Source organism: Pogoniulus pusillus, chromosome 27 (assembly GCF_015220805.1).
Source record: "Pogoniulus pusillus isolate bPogPus1 chromosome 27, bPogPus1.pri, whole genome shotgun sequence".
Classification (NCBI taxonomy): domain Eukaryota; kingdom Metazoa; phylum Chordata; class Aves; order Piciformes; family Lybiidae; genus Pogoniulus; species Pogoniulus pusillus.
The window spans coordinates 15,836,598-15,851,272 of NC_087290.1; the positions used below are offsets into that span (position 1 = coordinate 15,836,598).

At 44.3% G+C, this 14,675-nt stretch overlaps 1 protein-coding gene across 11 annotated transcripts in view; it reads right to left on the reverse strand.

The window, feature by feature from the left end:
* The window catches only part of PPFIBP1 (PPFIA binding protein 1), a 104,500-nt gene that overhangs the window by 30,588 nt on the left and 59,237 nt on the right, over positions 1-14,675 (reverse strand). For 6 of the 11 annotated variants that reach the window (XM_064165789.1, XM_064165784.1, XM_064165787.1 and 3 more), the window contains 7 exons: positions 11,072-11,158; positions 9,316-9,429; positions 8,620-8,751; positions 4,096-4,188; positions 3,208-3,300; positions 892-1,006; positions 126-158 (listed from right to left, as the gene is read on the reverse strand). In XM_064165789.1, the coding sequence (XP_064021859.1) occupies positions 126-158; positions 892-1,006; positions 3,208-3,300; positions 4,096-4,188; positions 8,620-8,751; positions 9,316-9,429; positions 11,072-11,158 (667 nt within the window). The remainder of the gene's footprint in view (positions 1-125; positions 159-891; positions 1,007-3,207; positions 3,301-4,095; positions 4,189-8,619; positions 8,752-9,315; positions 9,430-11,071; positions 11,159-14,675) is intronic. The other 5 variants (XM_064165788.1, XM_064165793.1, XM_064165791.1 and 2 more) reach the window with 3 other exon arrangements.

Genomic DNA, 14,675 nt, shown 5'->3' on the forward strand with positions numbered 1-14,675 from the left:
TAAGAGTTACAGATGATGCAAGCCAACAACATTTGTTAAAGCAGTTTTGCAAACGCATGCAGAAAGCTCTTCTGGAAAGCACTTCTGAAACGCATATGCTTGTGGAAAGACAGCAGCAACCTTACTTTTATCTTTCAGCTTCTTTTTACAATTTTCATCTGTGCAGGAAAATCCATTGGGTTTGAAATTAGCATGAGGGTTACCATACCAAATAACTTTTAAGACAATATGGCTACTTAAGGACTCAACCATTCCTCGTGTATTATTTATTGCAGGAGCAAGCAGTCCACCGTTTCAACCTGCACTCCCCCAGTGATGATGTTTTGGATGACTACTCTCACCCACAGCTACCTATCTTGAGGATATCTTCTTCAACTCTGCCAAGAGATTACTCTTTAATCCTCTACTGGCAAAACCCAGCTAAGTAGCAATGTATGCATGTTTGTTCAGAATGTACAATCCAGCTAACAGGGCAGAAAACTTACATATGTTTCCTTTCCTTACCAGTAAGGACTGGACCAATAAGGAGGGTACAAGCAAAGCCCAGTACAGATACCTGCACAGAAAGTTCTCATCTCAATACCATCTTCTGGGGACACTTCCTGAAATGATCTTTAGGATTTCTTTGTCAATATAAACTACCTTTTGAGGCACCATGCAAGCTATGTCAAGAGCTAACTAGGGATTACTTAGGATACTGTAATGTTGATCAAGAACTTGCTATGGCAGGAGGTTCAGCAGTTGCATCATGAATGCTCACTGAACGTATATGAAGTAGTAAACCCAAAGACAAAAAGTGTATGAGAATGGAGGCTTTGATCTGTTATTATCTGTACAACCATTTATGCAAATATGCTCACAGATGAGTTGACAGAGAGCCTTACTTCTTACCTTTGTCAAGTATTTCAACCCCTTCTCCTTTCAGCTTGCAAACCAATTTTTCTTGCAACCTTTTAACCTCAGCTTCCTTCTGCTCTAGCTTCTCTTTCAATGCTGTTAGCTCATCCTGCAACAGACAAAGAATCACTCAGTGACAGCTTCCACACATCTGAGATGTTGCCAAAAGTCTCCCACAAAGCACAGTGGATGGATCCTCAAGTGGTGGAAATGACCAAAGGTCCCCTGACAGTTACACTGTCTGAAAGTAAGCCCACCAGACTGACTCTGAACATCACAACAGACCACATAATGGAAGAAAAACAGGGGGCACAGGGTCTAATTGTCAGTCTTATATATAATTAGGAGATTTTACATCTAAATTTAAAAAGAAAGACTAAAGCCAGAACAAAAAATTAAAGAGGTAAGTTTCTTCTATTTAATCTTACAGAGACAGAAAAAGTGCAAGTGAGGAAGCTGAACACTGAAGTTTACAACCACTTCTTTTGTTATTTGTAGGGCATTCTGCAGGTTCAAAGCTGGACAGTTATTGAACTGTGCTTACAGCAGGATGAGGACAGTTTCAGGAATAATCACTGCTTCTACCACAGAAAAGTCACTCATGACACCATCGAGCACATAAACACATACTGGAAAGCAGCTCTAATGAAAATGTGGTACCTCTGCCAAAGTCTGGGTTTGCTGAGCGAGCGTTAGGAAAGGAAGCTTAGAGCTGAGGTTCATGGGAAGAAGACAGATGGTATTTGGGGGAGTTGGGGTGTATAGATAAATGCTGTCGGATTTTAACTTAGATCTAACCATCTGCACTCGCAAGTGACTGGCAAGGATCCATGCATTTAAGTTTTTAACGATCTGAGTCAAATCCTACCCAGGATGTCCAAGGATATCTTGTGCAACAGTCTCATCAAGATAGGACCCTCAGTGTACAATTCCATTTATTCAGTTTGTTAAAAGAAACCAGTCAAGACCTATATTTTTAGCATTTACAGCTTCAAACTCAAGTTTTCAATCTCTAAAGGAAGAACCAAGCTAGAATACTGTGGCTTAAGTAAAATTCCTGAGCTTCCCTCAAAATAGCCCTTTACTCTGCTCTCCTGAGACCCCACCTGGAGTACTGTGTATAGTTCTGGAGCCCCCAACACAAGAAGGACATAGAACTGTTGGAACCAGTCCAGAGGAGGCCACAAAGATGATCAGAGGTCTGAAGCAGCTCTGCTATAAGGACAGGCTATGAGAGTTGAGGCTCTTCAGCCTGGAGAAGAGAAGGCTTTGAGCAAACCTTGCAGTGGCCTTCCAGTATATGAAGGGGGACTACAGTAAGGCTGGGGAGGGACTACTGACAAGGTCTTGTAATGACAGGACAAGGAGTAATGGATTTAAATTGGAAGAGGGGAGATTTAAAATGGATGTTAAGAAGAAGTTTTTTGCAGTGAGGGTGGTGAGACACTGGCACAGGTTGCCCAGGGAGGCTGTGGCTGCTCCCTCCCTGGAGATGTTCAAGGCCAGGTTGGATGAGGCCTTAAGTGACCTGTTCTAGTGAGAGGTGTCCCTGCCTATGGCAAGGGGGTTGCAACTGGATGAGCTTTGAGGTCCCTTCCAACCTAAACCATTCTATGATTCTATAAATACCTAATGAGTTCTGTGATCCAAACTATGGGCAATAGACTACAGATTTTCCTGAAATTGGTCCCTGTTTGCTCTAAAGTGCCATTAAGAAACAGATCAAAGTTTAAACTGCCAAGAAATCAAATCTTCTTCCAGAAGAGCGGTTGGGCAACACAATCTTCCAGTGCTCTAACTTGATACTGATTTTGAGGAGATTTAAGACCCACGCTTCTCCAAAACAAGATACATCTCTGTCACTGGAGAAGCTGCTGTTTTACCTACCTGTGGGCAACTAAAGCTGCATATGGGTTTTGATGTGTATTTCTTGCCCTGAATTCGAAGCACAATATGTACATTTGCATGTGTGAGAGGGGACAAGGCAAAAAAAAAGGTCACTATTTTCTAGCTAGCTCTCATGGATACATTTTCTCTATGAAGCTAAGGAAAATTCTGTTTTAATAACACACAGAAGCTACAGGAAAGGCCATCCCCATTCCAAGGGAAGATGATTTTTAACCCATCCAGTAGAAAAGCTGTTCACAAGGAATAGCTGCATAGAGAGCTTTACACATCTCACAGGCAAGGGCACACTGCATGCCGACACACAGCAATTAATGAGTAACAGAGCACGACAGCACAATGTGAGATGGCATAAAACATGAAGGACTGAAAAACAAGCCCAGTGTTACCCAGAGACTACTACACCTTTAACATTTGGCTTTTCTGCTCCATCCGCTGCTTTTCATACTGCATCTGACCCACTTTGATTTTCATACTAGAAAGTTTGGCCATTAAAGACTGGTAACAGAGACAGAGGAGTGAGAGAAAACTAAAGATAGAAAAGAGACAAGGCTAAATGGCAAAGAGCAGTTAGACATAGAAATAGGCTGCTAGAATTACTTAGCTGAATGCTTTCTCTTCTGAAGTGGCTCATTTCCAGCACATTGTAAGAGAAAAGAAATGCTCAGCTTTGGTCTGGCCTATTGAAACACACCTCAGGTACTGCAACGGTTGTTTCTAGACACATTTGTGAAACAAGGGTCTAAACAGGTAATAAATTCCTGTTAACAGCCAGCAGCACGGTTAAGCTCTCTCTATAACTCTCTGAAAGGAGTCTTCTCCCTTGTAACTGGTGGCATGACAAGAGGAAATGGCCTAAGATCACACACCAGGGGAGTTTAAGATTGGAGACTGGCAAAAACTTATTTACTGAAAGAGTGGTGTGGCCTTGGAGCAGCCTGCCAAGGGAGCGGATGGAGCCGTCATCCCTGGAGGTGTTCGAAAAACAGATAGACCTGGCACTTCCTGACATGGTTTAGTGGGCATGGTGGTGCTGGGTTGATGGTTGGACTCAGTGATCCTAAGGGTCTTTTCCAATCAAATTAATTCTAGTTTATCCTTCATAAAAATCACTTTCAAGATCTAAAAACCTCAGCCTGCAGTTTGGAAATAACCCTTTGTTGCTAAGTGAGTACTATGAAATTCTCAAGCCTTGGGATTTTGCAGGGTGCAGGCAAGAACTAGGGAAAGAAGACCAAACTCCTAAAGCCTCTTTTACAGCCACCTCTGCTGCTACTCCTCAGTCTCACTTACTTTGGTAGTTTTCAGTTTTTTTTCATATAGGAGTCTCTCATTGTCCATTTCTCCAACTCTCAACCGCAGTTCATTTATTTCCTGGACCAAATCCTGATTGAGGGGAAAAACAAAACCAGAAAATCAGTAAACAAGGCAAACCAGTGTTCTGTGACCCTTATGGTAAAGAAGTTCCCCCTTGTGTTGAGGGGGAACCTCCTGTGTTGTAGTTTATATCCACTGCTCCATGTCCTATCACAGGCAGCAAGTGAGCAGAGCCTGTCTCATGCCTCCTGACCCCCAGCCCTCAGATATCTATAAACGTTTATTAAATCCCCTCTTACTCTTCTCTTTTCCACACTAAAAAGCCCCAGGTCCCTCAGCCTCTCTTCAGTAGCAGTGCTCCAGTCCCCTAATCATCCTTGTAGCCCCCTGCTGGACCTCCTCCAGCAGATCCAGCAAAGAGATGTCTGTTACTTACTAAAAAAACCCTGAGGTTCTCAGACAGACTCCTGAAGCTTCACCTATGGGTGGGGCACACCATGTGAGACTTTCCCAGTCACTTAAGATCTCCAAGGGTCAGGTGCTGAGGGGCTACCCAACTGAAGTGCAGACTTTCTGTTCTGAGTTGGTAATTGGTGATGTATCCTTTTCTTAGTCACTGTATCACTTGGCAGCCATGATCTGGTGCATTGCTGTTTGTTTATCTTTCCTTTTTATTACTGAGATTTTATATCTAAGTACCTATGTAATAAAACAGGTTACTTTTTATATGTTAAATTGCAGTCTGTGTTTTCACTTGAAATACTGCCACTGAGCAAAACAAACCAGAAGGTGCCAACCACTGTAATTGCTTATGAGCTGAAGTACTTTTGGGATCAGTGTGATGCTTCAGGTGTGCATGTCTGCATGGCACTCAAGGTGTTATACAGGTTCATCAGGTTCTGAGACCAGACCAAAAACCTACCAAGTTCTCTGGCTGACCTGGGTGAATGAGACAGAAACCTACATGGTGGCTAGTGTACGGCATCTGCTTTGCTTGCATTTAATATACCTCCTCTTTGGGCACCCATAAATGGGTTCAAACACCTGCCCCAGGCATAACATGTTACTGTCTTAAAAACCTGCAGAACAGGAAAGAGCCATGAAATGGTCTTCTCCTCATTCAGAGCCAGGTGATTCCTCTATGCTGTTTCTTGCATGGATCCATGAATGGACCTGACAGGTTAGGACATACAGACTTCTTTTTGCCAAAGCCTCCTCCTTCCTCATCCATGCTACTTGAGTTCTTTATAGCAGAACTAGGGAAGCACACAAAAAACCAATGATAACTTTAACCTTTGAGGGTCAGAGAGCCTGGTGTGTGTTAAGAGGAGTGTGGCCAGCAGATCAAGGGAAGTTCTCCTCCCTTTCTACTCAGCCCTAGTGAGACCTCACCTGGAATACTGCATTCAGTTTGGGGCTCCCCAGTTCAAGAGGGACAGGGATCTACTCAAAAGAGTCCATCAGAGGGCTACGAAGATGATGAAGGGACTGAAGCAGTGTCCTGTGAGGAGAGGCTGAGGGACCTGGGGCTTTTTTGTTCTGCTGAAGAGAAGACTTAGAGGGGATCTAATCAATATTTATAGATAGATGAGGGCTGGGGGCCAAGAGGGAGGGGACAAACTCCTCTCAGTTGCACTCTGTGATAGGACAAGCAGTAATGGGTATGAACTACAAGACAGGAAGTTCCATCTCAATATGGGGAAGAACTTCTTTACTGAAAGGGTCACAGAGCACTGGCACAGGCTGCCCAGGGAGGTTGTGGAGTCTCCTTCTCTGGAGACTTTCACGCACCGTCTGGATGTCTTCCTGTGCGACCTGAGCTAGATTGTCTGGTCCTGCTTTGGCAGGGGGGTTGGACTGGATGACATACGGAGGTCCCTTCCAACCCCTAACATCCTGTGATCCTATGTACTGCATTTGTGGCTTTGCAGCACTCAGAAATTCAACTGCACAAAGGAGACTGATGTTATTTAAATTATGAAGGATTCCCCATGAGTGAGCCAGTTTAGCTTCTGGGTGTTACTTCAAAGACCAGGTCTAGTTATGGACTCCTCCCTAAATAAACTCCCTCATAGGATATTTTCTTATATAAACTCAGCCCAACTCAGCCCTCCTGTGCTCCTTAAGAAAATAATACTGGTGTCTCCTGAGAAAGCAGAAAGACTGGAATGATTTAAAGAACTACACATCTCTATTAACTAAACAATTAGCTTTGAAAAACCTAGCTACTGGTGAGCATCTAGACAGTGAAGTCCCAGAGCACAAAGGGAAAAAGCCTACAGATCTAGTGAAGCATCTGTATGTAGAGACAGAATGGTGATTACAACAAACCTACCGGGCTGGAATTGCAGGGTGACAATGACAGACACAAGTAAAGAATGGGCACTATGAAGGATTAAATGTGAATGGAAAATCTGCAGGAGAGAGTAGCTCCACAAAAGTTGTTTTAAGATGGTGGTGGTTGTGGTTTTTTTCTTTCCCCTTCCTTTTCCCTAATTAAAAGCAGAAGCAATATGTGGTTCTTTCTTACTCAATTTGGATGTGATGCATTTTTCCATTTTGAACACTGAGTGTAAATACCATCATGTGTTTTACAGTACAGGGTTTTAAGTATTCCTTTTTAAAGACTTAGCTCTGCTGAAATAAGTCACTAATAATCCACTAATTTAAACAGGAACAGAATTGGATCAACACTGAATAAAATAGCGTGCAATTCTGAGCCAGTACTGCCTCCAAAATACCTGCCAAGAGATTTTTGCATTGCTGAGACCCTTACAACTAATTAGCCATTCATTTGTCCAACAAAGAAAATGGAAATTAAGACATATTATCCCTTTAGCTGTCTAAGCCTAAGCCTTTGTACAGCTCTAAAATACTAAAACAAAGAAGCAACAACACAATAATTTCTATCACACTAAACAACCTAATTCTGGGGGTTCTAATGGGCAAGCAGCTGACTGTGAGCCAGCACTGTGCCCAGGTGGCAAAAAAAAAGCCAGTGGTATCCTGTCTGGGATTAGAAATGCTGCATCCAGCAGGAGTGAGGAGGTGATTGTCCCCTTGGACTCTACTCTGCTGAGGCCACACCTCGAGTATGGAGTTCAGTTTTAGGCACCTCATTACAAGAGGGATGTGGAGGTGCTGGAGCAAGTGCAGAGGAGGGCAGTGAAGCTGGGGAAGGGCCTGGAGAATTAATCTGATGAGGAGTGACTGAAGGAGCTGGGGATGGTTAGTGTGATAAAGAGGAGGCTGAGGGGAGAGCTGTCTACAGCTACTTGCAAGAACTTGTGGAGAGGTTGGTGCTGGTCTCTTCTCACAGGTGAATAGTGATAGAACAAGAGAGAATGGCCTCAAGCTGCACCAGGGGAGGTTTAGACTGGATATTAGGAATAATTTTTTCACAGACAGTGTGATCAGACATTGGCATGAGAATGTTAGTTATGGGTTGGAAGGGATCTCCAGAGATGGAGTTCAAATCCCCTGACAAAGCAGGATTACCTAGGGCAGGCTGTACAGGAACACATCCAGGCAGGTTTTGGAAGTCTCCAGAGAAGGAAACTCCACAATCTCCCTGGGCAGCCTATTCCAGGGCTCCATCACCCTCACCATAATCAAGTGTGTCTTGTGCTGAGGTGGAACCTCCTGTGCTCTAGCTTGTAGCTGCTCTTCCTTGTACTCTCAGGGAGCACCAAGAAGAAGAGCCTGGCACCTACATTCTGACACCTACCCCTCAGATATTTGTAGACTTTAGTATGATCCCCTCTCAGTCTTCTCAAGACTGAGTAGCCCCAGTTCACATAGTGTTTACAAATGGAGATGTGTAGAATCCTGTTCTGAAAGTGCCTTGCTCACTGCAGATATCTTCCCTCCTCAAAGGCATTGATGTCAACCAATTTATAGTTTGGGCTGCTTATATAGGAGAAGATTTATTAGTTGCCAGCTCTTCCTAGCACTGTATGCCACTGGACTTGAAGCCAAGCAGACGTAAGTAACTGCTGGTATCTCAGTCCTGGGCTTCTTTGGGTTTGAACTGCAGCTCCAGACTGTCCTCACACTGAGTCACCTCCTCCTTCTCTTTGTCACTGAAACCAGAAGTTAGACATTTTAGTGTGCTGCTTCTTTGCATGTGTGTGCTCTTTGTACTTGCAATAGGTTCAGTCATTTGCCTTGGATGCCTTAGTAAGTAAGAAGATGACAGTTTCAGGTTGGGACAGGACAGTGCAGTAGGTTCAGGATTTTATTTAAATCCTTCCTAAATGTCATCCCTCTCAAGATGTGACAGCAAGAATCAAAACCGGGTTTTGGAAAGCTTTGTCTGTAGAACCAAGAGTTTACCAAAGAGGATAGATACTTCCTATTTTTAAGAGAGATACATGTTTTAACCTTCAAGATGAGTTCCTCTCTTAAAAGAAGAAGAAAATTCCCCAGAAGGTTTCCATTTTTCAAGTAATGTGAAGCCACACAGAGCTTCCATGATTTATTCAGTTGGGTTTTACTTACCTCGGTGTCTCTGAACCTGTCCTCATAGTCCAGTCTATCCTTCTCTACAGATGTAAGCTTTAACTTCAGAGTGGAAATCTCTGTCATAAGATCCAGTTTCTGAGTTTCAAGGGTTGTTCTGCTTAAAAGCTCCTGATTTGAGATAAAAAGAGAACAGAATTATTCATCCAAGGGAAAGAAATCAGTAATTTACTTCTATGGCTAAAGGCCTCTTTGATGGAGCAAAGCATCACCCTCCACTGCCTTGCACTATCCAAAGCCCTGGGCAGAGCTGTTACCCATCTGACAGACCCCTAGACACCTAGGATGCATCCGAGATCATGGGTGTATTACCATGGGTTAGCTGCCAAGATGAGGGAAAAAACCCTTGTCTGTCATCACAGTTGCTCTGGGAAGCAAGGAGCTTTGAGGGGAATCCACCCATCTTGCCAGAGGCTTCAATCCAAATCTCTCTGAAGTTCTTTTGAAGTTGAGGAAAGGCTCAAGTAAGGAGAATCAGACTCCTACAGTGCAAAGCAGCACTGACATCACTAAGCACAAAGACTTTAAAGTAAATAGAGTAGAAAATTATCACTTGGTTAAGAGACACCAAAGGGTGCAACACCTTGAAGTGCACTGCTCTCACCAAAGCAAAACCTGGCTCATTAAGACGGAACAAAGACAGACAAGCAAGACAGATATGGGGCTGTGAAATACCTGCTGCAGCATCTCTTCCGTGGCATTCAGTTTCTCTCTGTGCTCCTCTAGACAGAACTCCAGATCCCGAATTTTTTCTCCTTGGGCCTCCACCTGGTCTGTAAGCACACTTACCTGCACAGCACAGGGGAAAAAAAGCTATACATGCACCCATGCCATATGTGTCACCTGAAGAACTGTATGTGAGTAACAGTGCTAGATGGGCCAAAGATTAAATGGGACCACAGAGGGAGAAGGAGGAGCTGCAGAGCGCTGCAGTGGATGTAAGACACGGCAAAGGCAATGAGAGAGGAGGGAAGTTCTGTCCTCACACTTACTGGAATTTCAGCCAAAGTTCTGGTGGACACATTGCATCTCACCTCCTGGCTTGGCCTGGAAGTTTTCACAAGGGGTGGCTGCTGCATTCTACAGCCAGCAATTATGCCTTTGCTGTGACAACACTCTGGTAGCTTAAGGCTTACTGTTATATTCTCATAAGAGAAACTGGTGCAGAATCTGAATGAAGAGGGCATTGGTTGTAAAAGAAGAACAATGAGAAAGCCTGTGTCATCCACTGCTTTGCTAAGAGGTATAAAAAGCCAGTATATACACAATTCTTTCTTCTTGGCCCTTGGGCACTGGATCTGTTTGCTGCTCCTTTGCTCCTCTCTAACTCCTACACTAACAATTTTCCAGATATCACGTGAGCCTTGAGGGTTGCTTTCTATCTGGGGAGAGGGAGAAGGTGGTGTTGGCCTCTTCTGAACTTTCTTTGTCTAGGAGGGGAGATTTGATTTCTGCACTATTTCTAAGTTGTGTATAACTGTAAATACTTGTAAATATATTGTGCATACACACTTATAAATTTAGCTTTGCTGTAAATAGAGCTTCATCTTACTTCCAAGCTATCTGAGCTACTCTGGTGAAATTAATTGGAGGGCAGGGGAAAGTTCCTAACACATTAACTAAAACCCACCAGCTCCTACCATAACAACCAGAGAGCTAAACCTCGCCGTATATAATTTGTTTTCCTTTCCAAGTGATTGCACACAGTGTACCACAGCATACAGGTTCTCCTCCTCTGAATAATAAAACCAAAGTTAAAATACATGTTCTGAGGCTAGGCAAGACCAAGACAACACCTTTGAGACTGCAGAATGACATTTCTGTTTTAAACAGGTTCTTCCAAGAAAATCTGCAGCACTGCTGGGAAAGAGGACAGGCTGCCTAGAGCAGTGCTTGGTATTGTCACAGGTCCTAGGCCAAGCCCACATCATGAAGATGGCAGGATGCCTGCACAGACCAAGAGGTGCCAGGTAGCCCCAACTCTTATGGCAAGAGTAAGCCAGCTGGTAGGCTGACCCAGTCCACCTCAGCAGCAGGTGAGCTCCAAAGAGCTGCTTGTCTCCAATCAGCCACTGTCTAGTCTTGTAGCTTTTGTCACCTTTCATGAGGGTAGGACATATCCCACCTGATGTAGACAGCAAGTGAATGGTCATGAAAAATGGTCATCTTAAGGATACACATGAATATGAAAAGATGGCTGCTCTGCAAGCATGCTCATCTAACCAGGCTCAAAAAGAAAGCCCTATAGATTTTTCCTGTAACTTCACACCTATCCTTAATCTGGGTTACCTCTCAGGTACCAGTGAGCCTTCTCAACTCTGTCCACATCACAAACTTGCAAATAAACCCTCAGAGGTTTGGCCACATACTACCAAGGAGTTTAATGAATGCAAAAGCAGGAAAAAAAATAGTAATTTGAGCAACTACTCACTTGCAGAACAAGAGATTCCTTATCATTCTCCAGACGAGCCAGCCTTTCTTGATACACATCTCCATTCCCAGATATGTGCCCATTAGTCTGAAAAAGAGAGCAGAGATTGCATAGTCAGCGATGGAAGTGTCAGTCCATGTTATCAGCACACTTCAAGAGCATTCTTCAGTCTGCCTAGCTCAAGAACACATTTAAAGTATTCTCTATTCCCCAAAGAGTTTTGAATCAGACTGTCAAGAAAGGGCCCCACCACTGAGGACAAGAATGGTTCAGGGGCTTCGAGAGGAGAAAGGAAGAACCTTACAGCGCCCCAATTCTGCAAAGCTCACTCACTGTGCATTCAGCGCTTCCTTCACGAAAATACAGGCTGAGTGGTGCCCTATGCTAAGCCATAGTTGCAAACAAATACCCTGAGACACTCAGCCGAGTGAAAAAACATCAGTATGCAAACCACAAAATGTGTATTATGCTGCTTTCAAGTCAAACATTGTTGCTTTTTTCTAGAGCACACAGCAAGAGGCATTAGTTTAGATCTGGGCGCATTCTACTGGGTATGGGTGAACATCTGCACTCTAAACACATCTCTTTGCAAAGCTGCCTGAGGCTAAAGTGAAACAAGAATACATGCTAATGCTATCAGAGAGTTCAGAGGAATCAGCAACTTTCATTTTCCATAATAACTCCAATGCTCTTGAGCAGCAAGGAGGATTTTACTCTATCCATATTCAAAACTGTCTGAAAGCAGTTTTGTGATGGATGCCACAATCGCATCTAGACTCGGAAAATACATTCTTCTTCTCATCATTGCCTAAATCGCTTAGAGGGGGCTGAGAAGCTGCTCTGAAATCCAGGGTGCTCAGCAGAGACTTGCACCACCGTGGAGCAGCCTTGATTTCCTTCTCAATATGCCATGAAAAGGAAAAATTAAGCGCCTGATCCTCAACTGATCCTCAAGTCCCTGTGAATCTGCCGCACAACCCTGCCTTGACAGGCCACCACCACTTAGAAGCTGCAAGCCTCAGGCTCCTGTTTTGAATCTCCCTTTCAAGCAGCTCATCTCCCCAGATAGCAGAGGATGCCTCAGGAAACCTGCTGGCTAAAAACTCCTTTACTAAGTTACATGTCTGACCTCTCTGAGGCAGGAGAAAACGCCCTCATTTGAAATGGAAAGACTAAGGCTTAAAGATCAGACATAAAGCAAACAGGAAGGGGTATGCAGTATTTGACCCCACCTGAGTGCTCTCAAGAAATCAGGTTGTGTCCTGCCAGCTTTTAAATCGGTATCCAGCACAGAGCCACAAGGATGACTGAGTGGAGCATCTTCCTTATGAAGAAAGGCTGAGAGAGCTGGGGCTCTTCAGCTGGCAGAGGAGGAGACTAAGGGGTGACCTCATGAATGTTCATAAATATGTGCAGGGTGAGTGCCAAGAGGCTGGAGCCAGGCTCTGCTGGGTGATGCCCAATGACAGGACAAGGGGCAATGGGTGGGAGTTGAGGCATAGGAAGTTTCATGGAAAGATGAGGAGGAATTTTTTCCCTGCAAGGGTGACAGAGCACTGGAACAGCCTTCCAGGGGGGTTGTGGAGTCTCCCTCTCTGGAGATACTCAAGACCTGCCTGTATGCATACCTGTGTGATCCTGCTCTAGCAGGGGGGTTGGATTGGATGACCTTCCAAGGTCCCTTCCAGCCCCTGACATTCTGTGATTCTGTGACTAAGAGGAAGAGAGATGTGGCACTGAGGGACATGGTTTAGCACCACCAGGTTTGGTAGAGTTAGAAAATGATTGGACTAAATGATCTTAGAAGGTGGAAAAGATGCTTATGATTCTATGAAATATATCTGTTCAGCCTGGAGGAGACTGAGGGGAGGATCTCATTAATGCTCATCAATGTCTAAAGGGTGAATGTCTGGAGGATGGAGCCTGACTCTTCGCAGTGGTGTCTGAGGATAGGCCAATGGGCAATGGACATGAACTACAATGCAGAAGATTTCACAGAAGGAAAAAAAATTCTTCCCTTTGAAGGTGGCAGAGCACTGACATAGGCTGTCCAGAGAGACTGTGGAATCTCTGATTCTGGAGACTTACTTCTATGCTCACCTGGAGACACTCCTGTGTGATTTACTTTAGTGATCCTGCTTTAGCAGAGAGATTGGACTAGATGACCTCCTGAGGTCCCTTCCAACTTCTGCATTCTGTCATTGTGTGATATCTGAATTATTCAGCAGTAAATTGCTAGGCCTTCTGACCATCCAGACACTAAGCACCAGGGCAGAAGGACTCTAAACTTCTGAGTTTGCTCTGGTTTTCCCTGACCTCTATCAGAATTTAGTTCATATCAAAGGATTTCCATTCAAGACCAGTGAAAACTTCAGTTTTTGAATGCTTTCATTTAGGTGAAAGACATTTAAAATCTTCCAAAATAAACTCATCAACTGCTCAGTTAGCAGATTATGCTTTAAATTTTGCAACTTGTCTTGGATGTGAAACACAAAGCCATAGCTTTTGCATACCTCTATTATTCTTTACTAAGTCATCCAAGTACATCTCAGGCACTTACTAAGCCTCCAGAAGAACAGTGTCTGCGTTTTGTAACATAAAACATGTGATCAGTCCACCATGTGTGTCTGATGCAGCAAAGTTATACTTGCTCCTGCCAAGGTGCAAAGACATCCCTCATTCCTGTCAGGGCCAACAGCAAAGTCCTTGTTAAAGCACAGCCTCAGTTCCCTGCCTCAACCACTACATCAGTGTCCTAACCACTGAACCTCCTGATACCTTTACTCATCTGAACCAGACACAAATGAGCTAAAACCAAAGACTGCATGAAGAAAATATGAGGAAATAAGTACTGGCTTCACACTACAATGAAAATAGCTCTACTATGCTGTGAAAACCACCACGGTGTTAAAGCAGAACCTTAGTCATCATGCACAGCACCTTACCAAGACACATTTGTTGTTAAACTCTCTTCACACCTCTCAAAACACTCCCTGCAATCATAGAATCAGTCAGGGTTAGAAGGGACCACAAGGATCATCTAGTTCCAGCTGCCCTGCCATGGCCAGGGACACCTCACACTAGATCAGGCTGTCTGGAGCCTCATCCAGCCTGGTCTTAAACACCTCCAAGGATGGGGCTTCCACCACCTCCCTGGGCACCCCCCTGGTCTCACCACTCTCATGCTAAAGAACTTCTTCCTAACATCCAGTCTGAATCTACCCATTTCTATCTTTGTTCCATTCCCCCCAGTCCTATCACTACCTGACAGCATAAAAAGTCCCTCACCAGCTTTCTTGTAGGTTCCCTTAAGAAAGGCCTCAGTAAGGTCACCTTAGAGCTTTCTCCTCTCCAGACTCAACAGCCCAAACTCCCCCAGTCTCTCCTCACAGCAGAGCAGCTCCAGCCCTCTGAGCGTCCTTGTGGACCTTCTCTGGACACCTTCCAGCACATCCATATCCCTCTTGTACCAGTGGCTCCAGAACTGGATGCAGTACACCATGTGGAGTCTCACCAGTGCAGAGCAGAGGGGGAGGATCACTTCCCTCGCTATGCTGGCCACACTTCTCTTGATGCAGCCCAGCATCTGGTTGGCTTTCTGGGC